At 29.9% G+C, this 15,470-nt stretch overlaps 1 protein-coding gene across 1 annotated transcript in view; it reads right to left on the bottom strand.

Moving 5' to 3' along the window:
• LOC119674067 (protein Wnt-5-like) overlaps positions 1–15,470 on the bottom strand; it is a 106,834-nt gene that overhangs the window by 28,343 nt on the left and 63,021 nt on the right. The window contains exon 2 of the mRNA XM_038085191.1: positions 11,267–12,824. Coding sequence (XP_037941119.1) covers positions 11,267–12,824 — 1,558 coding nt within the window. The remainder of the gene's footprint in view (positions 1–11,266; positions 12,825–15,470) is intronic.

Below are 15,470 nucleotides of genomic sequence, written 5' to 3'. Positions count from 1 at the left end.
TCGCTGTGTAAGATGATCTTCTTGTAAAATTCACGCATGGACTTAAAATTTGAGTATTGAACAAAAAGACTAACCTTTTAGTACTGTTCGTCAGAAAACTTTAACGGGAAATTGAGAGCCCCACGTGTGAGGAAGCACAATTCTGTATACGCTGCAGTCATAAACTATATATGATCTACCTTAAAGCATATTAAGTGATACGCATACAGCTCGATATACTCCAATATATTACTCACCTAGCTTGTGTGAACATAGAAGAGCCCACAAGAAAAACCCTTTGATTCATATGTTTTGATAGCCTACAGTGAGGTAGACCTAGTATACTATAGTCATAAAGAAATGCAAAGGTTATGATAAACAGTGCTTAATCAGGAATCGATTTGGAATCGAAAGCTATAGAAAGGTTGGATAAAGAATGCAAAAACCAGACAAATAGCAACCAATAAGACACCATCGACTCACAAAGATGCTGAAGAGACTTGTTATAGAAGGTCAAGACCAAATGTCACATATAATTTTATGTTTTTTTATATTAAAGCACCAACTATAGTAGAATTATTTTCATTTATTTATATTTTTAGAATTACACAAATTTTAAGACAATTTGCGAAAGTTAAAATACAGACATACATGTGTGTAATATAATATAAAAGATAAACTGAACATCAAAATTCAGATATCAAAACTTTATGAAACTAACACAAATTTACTTTACATTGAATTATTGAATTATGTTAGAAAATCTTCCTTAAGTCATTTAACATTGTTAATGTAACATAAACTTCCCTCCGTCTAAGTAAGTTATAATAAAGGACTCGTAATATTAATCATCCATTATAATCACATTACAATTCCGTTATGAAATACTCTAATTACAAACTTTGAATGAAATTATTTTAGCAATTATTTTGCACAAGTACGCACTGTATTCTAATTCAATTTTAACCCCTTACGAGGAAATGGATAAAGAATGGTTCAACTGGGATGTGTCACAAGGTTGATGCAAGACTGCTACTTGCTGAGAGACGTCAAGAAAGGACAAAGGATATTATTATTAGTTTGCTTGAGTTCAGTTCAATTAAATTTTGTTAAATTGGAAGAAATTCCTGCAATGTGTGCGCTTGTATGCAGGCGTGTACGAGCGAGCATTTACGCTTCATTGTCTGTTGTCATTGCAACATATTGCATGTTAAAAGGGCTTTGGGACGGGTTCGAGAGTTTAGACCCTTAATTTTATAAAGAAGATGGGTTCATAGCTGATATCGATAAGACTTGCACAGACTGCAGGTGTCAATTTTTGCTGGCCCTTTATTTTGCTTAATATGATATTAATTAATTTTTAATATAAGAGATGAGATAAAATATTTTGTGTTAACGACATATGGTTCTTGATATGTACGAGTATATATATAGCAAAAGTACCCGATGCTAGAATAATGATAATAATATTAATAAATGGAAGTGAATTGCAATTTATTTTACAAAGTTTGCAATAATTCCATTTTAATGCAATTATGATTTATTTTTTTGTTTCAACTACACAATGTATGAAGATATAAAAATTTTAATTTCACACGTATATTTTTTTATAATTACTTAGTAATAAAACTTTATATACATATATATCAAAGGCTAAAAATTTTTATTTCTAAACTTTTATTGAATTTTTAATTAAATGTTCAATCTAAATCAGCCTTGACATCAGCTCTACTTTTTATTTCAATTAAAAATTGTTGCAAACTAATATGATGCGAAATAATACAAATCATTGAGTTTTAATCAAAGTCTCTTTAAATCATATATCAGTGATATTTGATATACAAATCACTTTATGAAAGCGTATTCAGTACGATAAATTATAACAAAGCTTGTCGATTTGCTGAATGCTTTGATAATTTTGTTTATTTGTCAACAACGCATTTAATGTTTATTAAAAGTTATAATGTTGCTCTATGAGTTCAGGAATTGCCTTATGATTGCCAAAACAAACCATAAATACCAAAATCACATATCTATCTCCATACGTACCTACATGCATACGTGCGTATACATACATACATAGTTGTCATTATCAAGCAATTGCTACTGTAATCGATATTTAAGTTATGACTTTTTAATAACCTCATAAAAATTTATAAACAAAAATGTCTCATAAGGACCAACCGCTGAGTTTTATGGAAAATTTATTATTGCTACGATTTTGTGTGGAAAAATATTTATGACTTTAATGTTATCGAATCTTGCAAATGTACGAGTATAATAAAATAAAGTCATTTAATGCGAAACTTTGTTAAATTATTATTTTATGCATACATTCTTCAATATTAACTTTTGCGTATTTGCATAAATTAATAGTTATGCATTTATGTATTTGAGTTGATTTTCAAATTTTGTTTTTATAAAATAAATTCATTTTAGTTTAATCATTTTTGTATATAATAAAATATAGTTATAGTTATAGTTCTAAACATAGTTCTTATAAAAAAACTAAATGTATATTTTATAAAAAACTAAACCAAGCTCTTTTGAAAAACTAAATACAGTTCTTATGAAAAACTAAATACAGTTCTTATGAAAAACTAAATATAGTTGTTATGAAAAACCAAATATAGTTCTTATCAAAAACTATATACAGTTCTTATGAAAAATTTAATATAGTTGTAATGAAAATCTAAATAAAGTGTTATGAAAAATTATATATAATTCTTTGAAAAACTAAATATAGTTCTTATGAAAAGCTAAATATAGTTCTTATGAAAACTGAATATAGTTCTTATGAAGAACTAAATATAGTTCTTATGAAAAACTAAATATCGTCCTTATGAAAACCTTATATAATTTTTATGAAAAACTAAAAAAGTTCTACTGATAAACTAAATACAGTTCTTATGAAAAACTAAATACAGTTCTTATGAAAAACTTAATACAGTTCTTATGAAAAATTTAATATTGTTGTAATGAAAATCGAAATGTGCTATGAAAGTGCTATGAAAAACTCAATATAATTCTTTGAAAAACTAAATATAGTTCTTATGAAAATTTAAATTTAGTTCTTATGACAACTAAATATGGTTCTTATGAAGAACTAAATGTAGTTCTTACGAAATACTAAATATAATTCTTATAAGAAACTAATTATAGATTATATAAAAAAACTAAATATTTATTATTTCATATTCTAAATATTTTTTTATAGAATACTAATCAATGTTTTCTTATAACACCAAATATAATTTTTAAAGAAAACTAAATTTTGTTTTTATAAAAAAAAATATATGTATTTTATGAAAACATTTATAAACTATTTTATATTGTTTTTGTAAAAAATTGTATATATTTTATACAAAAAATAAATATATGTTTATATGTTTCCAACCAAATAATTTTGATTTATAAAATTATTACTTTATATCGGAACCTTTATATTTAAAAAATCCTAGGCAGAAAGTCGAGGAAGAGAAATGAAAAACGAGATTTTTAATCTCAATAGCTGGGTAAAATTTCCATCAATAGAGGAGAGTGAGTGAATATAGAAGACTGCCACTTAACCTGTTAAATTTCAGCATAATATTTATCACTGCTGTGCCTATATTCATCTGTCCATAGTAAACTAAAGTGTGCAGAGAAATCTCCTTTATTAGTATATGAAAATATGCGGGGTGCTTATAACATACCGTATAAAACGGCACAATTACCTTTTTGGATGCACCTCAATTTTACAAATGATTTGAGTCAACTTCCATGTTTTGAGTAACTTTAACTACACTATATGCCGATATGGCTTAGTGTTCCAGATATCGAAGTTTAAAATTGGAAGTTTTTTTGAAGCTTTAAGAAGAGCCAGAAGTCAAGATAAATGTGGCAAATATTTCGTAGTTTGGCTCATTAACTTTAGCTTATTTTTTGCAGTCTTAGCTGACGGTCTTCATGAAAAGAACCCTCAATCACTCATAGGGTGTATATGTATATATAACGCGGGGCTTCAAAACTTTTTAGTACACTCTCAATACTTTTTATGTAGAGTGCATACATTACTCGATGACTGAAGAAAAAGATAGTACCGGTAGAAGAATTAATTATTATGTTTAAATACCATACTCAGAAAAATGTGGTCTAACCACATACTAGTTAAATTTTGTTAGAGAAATTTTAGCTTATGTGGTAAAGAAGATGTAAAAACCAACATGTGGTATAGTTGAACCAGTATGATACGTCGAGTAAGAATATTTTGACCTGAGATTTAGTTCAAATCTTGTTGAATTAACTAAATTATTTTTCTGAGCGCCACTAAAAGAAGTCCCAATACAATTTATTTTTTAGGAAATGCTACTAATATTAAAATATTTTCCTTAATAAAGAACACAAGAATCAAAGCAATTAAGAAAAATATAATTCTCATAGTAAATATTTTGTAAATATTTTATCTGCATTTATGTGCAAATAGAATAGCTAAGTCATGTCGTATGAGATACTTAAATTTGTTCCATCAGTAAATAACATATCCGCATATTGTTATGTGTCAAATATCACAAGCCAGTTGTTGCTTACGGGGTTTTCACTGCTTGACTGAGAATATGGCCAAATTGCACAGCAGGTTAAGTGTTGCAGCAACAACAACTCAGAAGTATCATTCAGACCCAGTTAATGTATGAAAAGCTGTTAGTAACTATAAAGAAATTAACACTACCCACTGTGTTGTTTTATTAATTTTTTAATATTTTAATTAATGCATTTTATCTTGAATGAATAAATAAGTAAATAAATAAATGTTCGCTCTTGAAATATTTAAAATTTTTATCAATTAATATTCGAGAGAAAGATACTTTAAAACTTAAAGTGAACCAAGTATTGTGGTTTACTTATTACAAATTTAAATAAATAAAAAATCCAATTAAATTTTAAATTTACAATTTACAACTTGATTCAGTAGCTTCTGAAAGTGCTTTGGCTACTTTTAATTAAAAATCCATAATTTGAGTTTACAATGTGGAAATGATGGATTCATTGCAAGCATGATTGCTAAATGTGTACTACCCATATGACACGACATATTTCAGCAACTGATACTTTACATGATTGTTGCATTTGGATTAGACGTCTCATTTTATGTTGCTTACAGTTTAATTGTTACGCCCATTTGAATTCTTCTTTTAATACGCAGCACGCGTGCACGCTTCTAATTAGCCCGCATTTTGTTGCATTTTATTACCGCTTGCAGACTGCCACAGACGGCATCAGTTGGTGGCATATTGAAATTTAGATCCATTGTCTCGACTTTAAAAATCCCTACTACCCTCAGGGGTCTTTTGAACGGTTTTACAATGTGTCATTGGCAGTCCTTGGATCGCTTGTGTTCGTACTTGCATTGCATGTTGCATTTGAATGTTGCCAGTACTCATACTGCATTTGATTGATTGCTGCAGTTTTGCATATGAGATTGTGGTGTGAAACTCAGTTTTACTGGTCGGTTAGTACATTTCGCAAAAAAATTGTGGTTTTATTAGATGAAAGTAAGCTGCTATGAACTGGAAATTTAAACTCCAATTTGCACATTCATACTTTAAAAACTTATTGTGCAAAATAATGCACAATAAGTGTGCATTCACTTGCAATTTCAAATAATTTTACCATTTGATGCTTATTGGTTTATATGTGGAAAATTTAAACAAAGACTTGTACCTTCACTATCAACTCTACAAATATCAAATATATTCAATTGGAATAATGGTGTAAAATAACCAATAATAAGAGTAGAGTAAGAATATGCTTTACTGAATAACTTAACGACAAATATTAGAGATTGGTAAAATAAATAAATATGGATTTAATAATTATCTTGAGCAATTTTGACTAAATTTACTATTATATGATTACTCAGATTTTTATAGTTTGTTACATCGTGTTTTACTTCTGATCTAGCACAACCTACTAGAGCCAAAAGATAATAAAGACTCCTTGGTGTATCAGCTGACCTCGTACACCATATTAAGTGAACTAAGGGCTGATAAAAGCATTATTACTAGTAACAAAACTGAACTTTTGCGAAAAGATTGAGCTAGGAGAAGTTCAAAAATCTTGGGAACCCCTTTCTTGCAATGTTAGGGACCTGGCCATATTCATAGAATTGTTGGGTTGGTTTTCCTTCACCTAATTGGGGGAGTCGTTGCCTTTTTCGGCATTGGACGTTTACTGATCACCTTATCTATGTATGTACGAACGCTATTCCTGTGGTACTACAACGGGCCACTATGTTGAGCTCAAGTGTGCTTTCTTGGTACACAAGGCCGCCACGCCAACCTAGCCTACCACCTTAGATTTCACATTTTGCAACTGCTATTTATTGACAAACTTTAAATCGATGCCGTAGAGAGAAAAATACGTGCTAAATACAAAAATGGCAACCAGACTCAGGGCTTATTTTGAAGACCTTTTTCTTTGTTTGTACAGAGATGAGTTTTAAAAATGCTTAACGCAACGTCATAACGTCGTATTAGTGGTATGCTTGATTTATACGGACTAAAAACAATTAAAAACAATCCCACTCGTGTGCCAGACCGTTTCTACACTGAAACTTTATTAGGAATGCATTACGATAGGGTCCTTGTGTTGGTTATCTATTAAAAATTTTTTCTTCGTTAGCTTTATAATAAAGTTGTAAAATTGTAAGTAATATATTTGTGGAACAGATAGCGTCTATTAAAAATTTTCGTTAGCCTGCAGATGCTGAAGACTTTCGAAATTCGCTTATAATAAAGTTGGGAAACTGTGAGTAATATATTTGTGAAAGAGATAAAAATTATCTATTAAAAATTTTTTTCTTCGTTAGCCTGCAGATTTTGAAGACTTTCGGAAATCACTTTATAATACAGTTGTAAAATTGTAAGCAATATATTTGTGGAACAGATAGCCTTTTTCCTCGTTAGCCTGCAGATTTTGAAGACTTTCGGAAATAGCTTTATAATAAAGTTGTAAAATTGTAAGCAATATATTTGTGGAACAGATAGCCTTTTTCCTCGTTAGCCTGCAGATTTTGAAGACATTCGGAAATAGCTTTCTAATAAAATTGTAAAACTGTGGGTAATGTTTTTGTCAAAGAGATAAAGGAGAATAACTTGACAAAATAGAGTAGCCCACCTTTTACGTAGTACTAATTTAATTTTGTGAAGTATCTCTAACCGCATATTACAATTAATTAAAAAAAAAAAAATTTCTTTATGTGTACCTACCCCATAAACTTTTTACTCCAACTCTTCAAAATGCATGCAATAAAATTTTTACATTATTCAAATTTATTTGATAAAATCAAGAGGAGCTTTTCATGTAAACCACAAAGTCGGAAATAAATTATTTGCTTAAGGCAAAGAGAGATTTCAAAATTAAAGCAACATTATTAAAATAATTTAATTTTACCTAATTATGTGTTTGATAGACAAGTAATAAGATCACCACTACTTCCGGCGAAAATTTTAATTTTGGTTTAAGCCAAATAATAGCTAAGCAACAAGGAAATATTGCTTGAAGCCACGGCTAATGTAAAACAAAATGCCGGAAAAAGCATTTAGGCTAATTAAAATAAGTTCAAAGGCAACAACTCAAAAAATCAGTAAAAAGTGGGTTGCTCACAGAAATGAAATACTAAAATACGGAAAATATGAACAATTCTTATATAAAAGATAGACAGGGAAAAAAATTTGTTAGTTTTATATTGACTTCATAAATAAAAGCGAAAAAGATACTTGCATAAAATGCAAAAAATAGCAACACTAAGAGAAGCAAAAAAAAATTGTTTAATTACAAGATGGAAAATGATACTTTGTATGATTTTATGGTCAGCAGAATTATCATAATTTATGCATTGGAAAATAAAAATATTTTTCCACAAAAATTTAATATAATTTATGCGATTTCGTTGCGGAGGACTTAGAGAGGGAACGTATAATTGAATATCCTTGCCAAAAGGCAAAGACAATTAAATGCAAATGAAACTCATATTTTCCCAACGAAATGAATTGCGCGGTTTTACTTAAGCGTATTTATTTGAGGAATAAATAATTAAACACGAAATGTAAACAAATAAAAAGTAAACATACTAAAGTAAACCAACATTTCCGCAAATAAAATAAATGTAAACTGGCACAACATTACTGTGAAATGTGAAATCCCACCCTAGCGTTTGTGTTTAAGCAAGCTTTATCCGATTTCACTAAAGTTACTAAGGTGACCAGCATTTGCTGCCATACAATTATTATCTCAACGTACGCTTCCTCTTATGGCATTTGTTTTCATATTAAAAGCACGAGCACACCGAAATTTTTATCTGAGTAATGTTAACTAAAAAACTATGTAGATGAGAGCTCAACTGAGCTGAGCAGAGCTGAGCTGAAGGACAACGTTAACAAATACGATAGTTTTCATTTGCTGTGCTTAACTTCTCCTCTAATCTACAATCTGCTGCAGTAACCTACACGTTTACCAAGTTAAGCTGCACTTAAGCAAATAGAGTAGGGCAAATGTAGCATTTGTTGCAACGCCTGCAAGTAATGCAGCACTGACTGCGGTGGTAGCTGCAATCGGGCTCCTTTAAAAGCGGATTTCCTGCCATATCATTTTTTCGGTCCTTTATTCACTGTCGCTATTGAAATTTGTACTTTTACTTTTACTTTTAATTTTCTTTTTTCGGTTTTTGATTCCAGGCAATATGCAGCTGCGTTCACTTTCTCAAAATGTTAAACAGAAGAAATATGTTTAAAGAGATATGAATAAAAGGACGAGTTCGTACTATTCGAATGCTTTAAGTAAAAGTTAACTTTTTCGCATTCTTTGAAAACGCTGCTAGCAATACGATATACTATACATCACTGCGATAATAGCTTTAAAATGAATGAAAATTTAAAGTAAATCCACAAAATTAAAATATTCAATAAAGCAAACACTTAAATGTATTACTTTACTTAATAAGGAACATATAAGGAAAGTCTATTTCGAATAAGATAAGAAGAATACTGAAGAATAATAAGAAGAATACTACTTCTAAGAAGAATAAGAAGAATAATACTCAAACAGAATCAACTGAAAAAAATCCTTTACAAATAAATTGTGTAATAATAAATAACAGAGAGATAATTGATTTTTATTACTTATCAGTCAATATGTGGCTAACACGTTTAAGATATAAGCTCTATTAGTTTAGGTTGCGTTAAGTGCACTACTCCGATTTCCAGGACCAGCTCATTCAGCAGTGATTGAACCTTACCTAAAATAACCTATATCTTAAGTTTAATGATTTTATAATAGACAGTTCTTGAAGTAACTCATTCGCTGTCAAATGAGCGTGCCCGGGAAATCGAAATCATTTTGTTAACTCTAACGTAACCTAAAACGTGATGATTTTATATTTTAGAATCATACTACTCATATACTGACTGATAAATAAATAAAGTCAATGATATAAATATTATTTACTTTTAATTACCTTAGTCAATTATAGTTGCTTAGTTTCTAAGATATTTAACATTAAGGTTGGACATTTTTAAATCAAAACTGTCGCAGATTTTAAGCGTATAATTTCAGTTAATCATTGTTTGTGTTTTTAACCTAGAGTTCCTAGAGTGCTTAATATAGTTACATCATTTTAAATCACTAATAGGTTCGGTTAGGTTAGGAGAGCGTGTTATAATATAACTATCAACACCTTAACTTGAAGACATCTATAGCCCATTACGATGCCCTCAAAACAGCCTGAGAGAGAAGAATTTCAGTAACAATGTTTTTCTTTACAAATCAATTGTCACCACAATAGAAAATTCTTTTAAAGTTCTAAGTTTTTCGAAGTTTGAATCGATAAGTAGGCCTCATTTATATATATTGCAGAATCTTTACTGGCCAGTAAGACTGCGAATTTATTGTCAAGTATAGATATACTTCGACAAGAGGAACATGCTTTTTTATGTCATTAGAATTAAAAATCTGACATATACGCCACTTGTGATAAAAAATTTTGCATTCTAGTAGATATCCGCAGTATCAGAGAGCTTGAAAGCTCTTCCGCTAATATACTTTTGAATGCATTCAAGAAAACTAGATCCTGAAAACCAGATCTTTATCAGTTTTTTATAGACAAGTAGATTATAGGATTTTTTTTAATCGTACCGCTTAAATTTATTTTAATTCAATTGATGTGAGTATCTTGTTAGTTTATAAGTACTCCCGTCATTATTACAGATATTGGGTCCTTTTTCTTATTAATTTCTTTAAATACAACATATTTGCTATATTTAAAACATTTCTCATTTCCCTTTGTATCACGTCTATATAGTTTTTTAATGCCTTTTTTTTTTTTTCCCAAACACCATATTTTGTTTGTTTTTTAAATTCGTTTAGCTTTCACCCGCAAATATTTTCCTTCTTCGTTATATGAAATAAAACTTAAAAATAATTTAATTTTTTAAGTTTTCGCCATTTTTCTAGACCATGAACGCTTTTTTAGTTTCAGTCTTACAACCATTTCTTTCCATGGACAGTTTTTTATGTAAGGACGCAACTTGCTTTGGGCACTTGCGAAAAATCTCGTTTATTTGTATCCTTAATAATTCAGACTTACATGCATGTGCTCTCTTATTTGCTTATGGCCCCTTTTGGTTATTTAGAAAACAGAAATCCCACCAGGATTTAAGAGTCGTTACATTTTGTATATGATACTTTCCTTGTTAAACTCAACGATTTTTTAAAATTTCTTTTTAAAAATGTAAAATAAAAATATTTCGATTGTATACAACGAAAATTTAATATCGTATAATTGTTCAAAATGTTACTTGCCCTTAGGGATTTTATGTATACTGCACAGATTTGAAAGCTACATAGACTATCATATTAAAATATAAATATTACTCAACAAAAATGGTTGATATTTTTAAAACGTTTTGAATTAAATATTCTTATAATTAAATAACTTTTTGTATTTGAGCCAGTGCACTTGAGCACTTTTACTCTTTATTAACTCGAGGTATCATCAAAACCCCTCTTTACGCCTTGACTATTGTTTATCACTTCATCAGACTAAGCAATAATTGACTTTAGACCTGCATACCTCCCCTAGGACCATGTAACTATTCTGATTTGATAACGTGACGTTGGTAAGTCTGTCAGTTTTCGCAAATAATTTCAGGGCTCTATCCTTTACGTATATATCATGTATAACATAAAATTTAGAAATTTTATCTTTCAGATATAAATTTATTTAAACTAAAATCAGTTTTGTTGAACTTACCTGTATAGCAGCGCGTGCGCCTCTGCTTATTGCTGGCATAACACTTGTATGTAGAACGCATTGCTTTTTCTGCCCATATGTCATACCATCTACCAAATAGCAATTGTCGGGATTTAAATCAACAACTTCAGAATACGCCGCTACTGTAGGACTGGGACTTGTGCCATTTTGTAGCAAAGAGTATTGATCTGGATTAGCAAGCAGAAAATCACGCGCTCCATTTGCTAAGACAGCTTCTCGTTCAAAATGAGTGGTGCCATATTTTGTAGCAAATTTATCACCATTGCGTCCTTGTAAGCCACCACCAATATTTCGACGCTTTGGTTGAGATCTTACTGCACGCGAAAGCACCGGCAGCACCATCTCACCAAAAGGCTGCATCTGTTCATCATTCGATTTGTTCATCATTTTCTTAAAAGAATCTGGTATCTCTATTGAAACTGCAAAACGTTTGGTGTTGTTTAGTGTCTGCACCCAGGGTTCGAAACGTGGTTGTAAGTACTCGGCTTGTTCGCGTAGCCATTGTTCACGATCTCGCTGCCTTTGTAGCTCTTCTCGTTTTCGTTGGCGAACACATTTTTGTGATTCCGGATTTCGTAGGCATACGGGTTTCTTAGTCGGACGTCTCGGTGTGGTAGTGCCGGGTGTGGTAGAAGTAGTTGTCGGTAGTGGAGTTGTTGAAGTACTACTAAATTGATCGAAATCAAGTTTTTTGCCATTTGTTTGATCGTTTAGTAGTAGAACTTGTGGCACTATTGTTATTTTATCACGATCACTGTTGCCAGCTTGTGATAAAAAGATAGACATGCTATCATCATCTTCATTGTGATAGTATCCACCAAATGGTTGACCAATCGGTGATTTATTTGTTGCAGTTTTTCGAGTAGGTGGTAATATTGGAGCAGAATAATGAAAAATAGGTCTTTGTGGACGCACTGTAGTAGTTCCTATAGTTTGTTTGTATTTATCTTTTTGAAGACTGGGAAAAACTACAAATTTAGATTGAAAATTACTATCATGTTTTGTCAGATTTTGCAAAAAGAGTATATGATTTTTTAGATCATCAATATTGGCAGCAAAATCGGGCGATACCGACGTGGTGGTCTTTTTGGATGTGGTCGTAGTAGCACGTGTTGTCGTTGTTGTTTTTGGTGTTGTTATAGGTATACGTGGATCAGGTGATGCATTTTTTAGTGCCATTGGAACAATAAATCTACGATCTTCATCAGTTAAACTGGCAGGCAAACCGTTTTCATCGGTATCTTCATCAAGTAATATAATTTGTTTCTGATCCATTTCCTCTTGTATGGGATGCATTCTACGTGGCATTTGGATGCCAACTGTTCCACCATAAACTTTTTTTGTTAAATTTGCTTTAACAAAACCAGTTGATGAATCTCGCAAATCGACTGGTTTTATAAATGTACCCAATTTACGTAAGCCTTCTTGATGCATAAGAGCTTGCTCATCTTTGGTGATATTTAGCGGGACGCTATTATTTGCTAATAATTCCACTTCATTGGTGAACTCTATGAATGGTGATTTCATACCCAAGCACCTACAAATAGAAATATTTAATTAATTTTAATATATTAAATTTTTAAGTGATTAAAGTCAATATAATATAAAAAACTTAAGTGTTTTAAAAACGACAAAATTTTTAAACCCCAAATTGGTACTGAGGTATTTAAGACTTTATAGTGTCGTATCGCTTTCGCACGATGCAACGGTGCAATCTTTTGTGAAAAATTATGTCAAACAATCAAATTAGGCTAATAAATAGTACAGACACCAAACAAATGGGGTAAAAAAGTGGAGGTCTGGACGCAGATCGAAAATCACAAGAGCATGGCTTGAAATGCAATATAAAAGAGACACTACTCGCAGTAATGCCAAAGCGTTTCCGAGGGGGAATAATTCTCGTCGATGAGGGGGTGTTTTAGCCCATATACTACGTATTAATGTTAAGTATTCGGGCGCACCATTCTAATGACGGTTGGTTTGACGGTGCATAAAGCATTCCACCTCCTCAACAAAAAAACCAGTCAAACAATACAAAGAAATGTGTAATATTTACCCAAAGGTAAGAACTCTGATAATACATATTTGTACTCTAAATATAAGTTAGGAAAGTTTTGAATTTCTTTAAACCTAAAGTTTTGTGACACCTTGGCTTTGACTGAACAAAATTAACTAATAAAATTATAAAGATTTAGATCGCCTATAGTTTAAGCTCCAAAAATATCTGCAGTGCTTGTTAGTTTTAATTGAATTGAAAACATAATTTTTAAAATAAAATTTTGAAAATTGTAATTATATAAATTATAAGAAAACAAATGATATTGCACCATTAATGTTTCATTTTTCATGTATGTAGAATTAGTTTAAATATCTAACTAAAGATAACGGTGCAGATAACTTTTATATATAAGATACACAAATCTCTATTACAGTTGTAGAGAGTTCAGTACAAAAAACTCTTTAATTTGTTTATTAATTGTTTTAAGCATCTCATTTGTAAATGACACTAAACCTATAAAAATATTTACTTAATTATTATATACATATAATGGAATTTGTTTGACAATAATTTCAAAATAGCAATAATATTATTAAATAATTAATTCTAATTAATAGTATTGCAGTCGTTGCTGTTCTTGTGAATATGGTCTGCCATAAACTTCAACAACATATTTAAATCCTTGTCTCTTTTGGCTGATGAACAATAACATTGCATATTTTTTACCGGCTCCGCCATAGAATGGGAGAACAACAGTTTGTCCCAAATCAAACAATTTTTTATTCCGTACGACAATAGCTGTAATAACTCCTTGATTTTTATAACACTATAACAAGTTTTAAAATTAAATTAAAAATTTGTTTTTCCAATTTATAGTAAAAATATATTACATCAGATACGAATGTATAAAATCCCCGAACTCTGGTAAGTTTTGCTTTTGCAGATACTCGTTTACGATCAAAAAGAAAATCTCCCGGTACTCTTTGTCCATATACAATATCTCTTTGTTGGCCTTCAGCAATATGTATAGCAAGGATGAATGTAAGTAACACAATACATAACGAAATCTTCATGTTAGTAAAACAAAACTTATTCTAGAATTTCAAATATTAACTGTCCGTAGAAAACAGGTAATTACATTTTTATATTGTTGCATTGCTATTATTTTGCAGTTCTAGTTTGCATTTCAAATTGCATATACTATTGAATTAGATAAGCTTTTTATACTAATAACAGAAAATTTTAATTCGTCATGGTAGAAAATACATAGTCAAACAAAGGTCACAATTTAAAAGTATATAGTTGACTTGCATATATTATCATCTAACTGAAAACTTACTTTTTGTCTAAGTATTGTTCCAGAAACGAGTTCAAGAAATAAATGGTGTAAAATTGCATTATCACAATTTAAACATTTACTAAAGTTAACATTATTACAAGTATATTTATATATATACATCTATATATATACAAAACATATTAAGTATGTGTTAAAAATTAACAGTAGTTATATTAATATAGGTCTTGTAATGTTTTGACTTATTTCATCCAGTGACATTTCCACTATATATACAAAAAATTATGAATTATTATAATTGAAAGCTTATTGACGTAATAATATGGATACTCGCATTTGAAAGCCAACATGTATAAATAAATTTTTCTAAATTTTTCTTTTTAATGTCTTGTCTGTTGTAATTTCTTGGATATTTATTTAATTTTAGTATCATACAAAAGATTATTCTAATCACCTTAGGCACAATTATACATTATACTCAAATGATAAAAAGACTATCACTATATGTAACTATATATATAATCCGGTTCTTAAAATAAATATCTCTTAATACTATTAATAAGATTAAACCTTTCATAATATACAAATTTTCAGAATTCTTTTCTAAGGTCACATATCTCAATATGTAATTTCACAAGAAAATTGATGTGTCAGCAGTTTCCATTAGAAACTACTGGATAGAACGCAAGAAAGGTAACGAAAATTAGAGAACTACAAATCCAAATAATTCCTATTGCAAATAATAGAGAATGGTTTAAAAATTGTATTTAGAAATTGTCTCAGATTAATATAGAAATCTCTGCTTTATGAGTTATCCAAATAAAGACTTATAGGCAGAACTCAACAAAACAAAAATTAAATAAATAAAACATACATATTCAGTAAAA

Source organism: Teleopsis dalmanni, chromosome 2, assembly GCF_002237135.1.
Source record: "Teleopsis dalmanni isolate 2A chromosome 2, ASM223713v2, whole genome shotgun sequence".
In the NCBI taxonomy this organism is placed as follows: Eukaryota; Metazoa; Arthropoda; class Insecta; order Diptera; family Diopsidae; genus Teleopsis; species Teleopsis dalmanni.
Note: the sequence above shows the minus strand (reverse complement) of the source record. Positions and strands in the feature narration are given on the sequence as shown.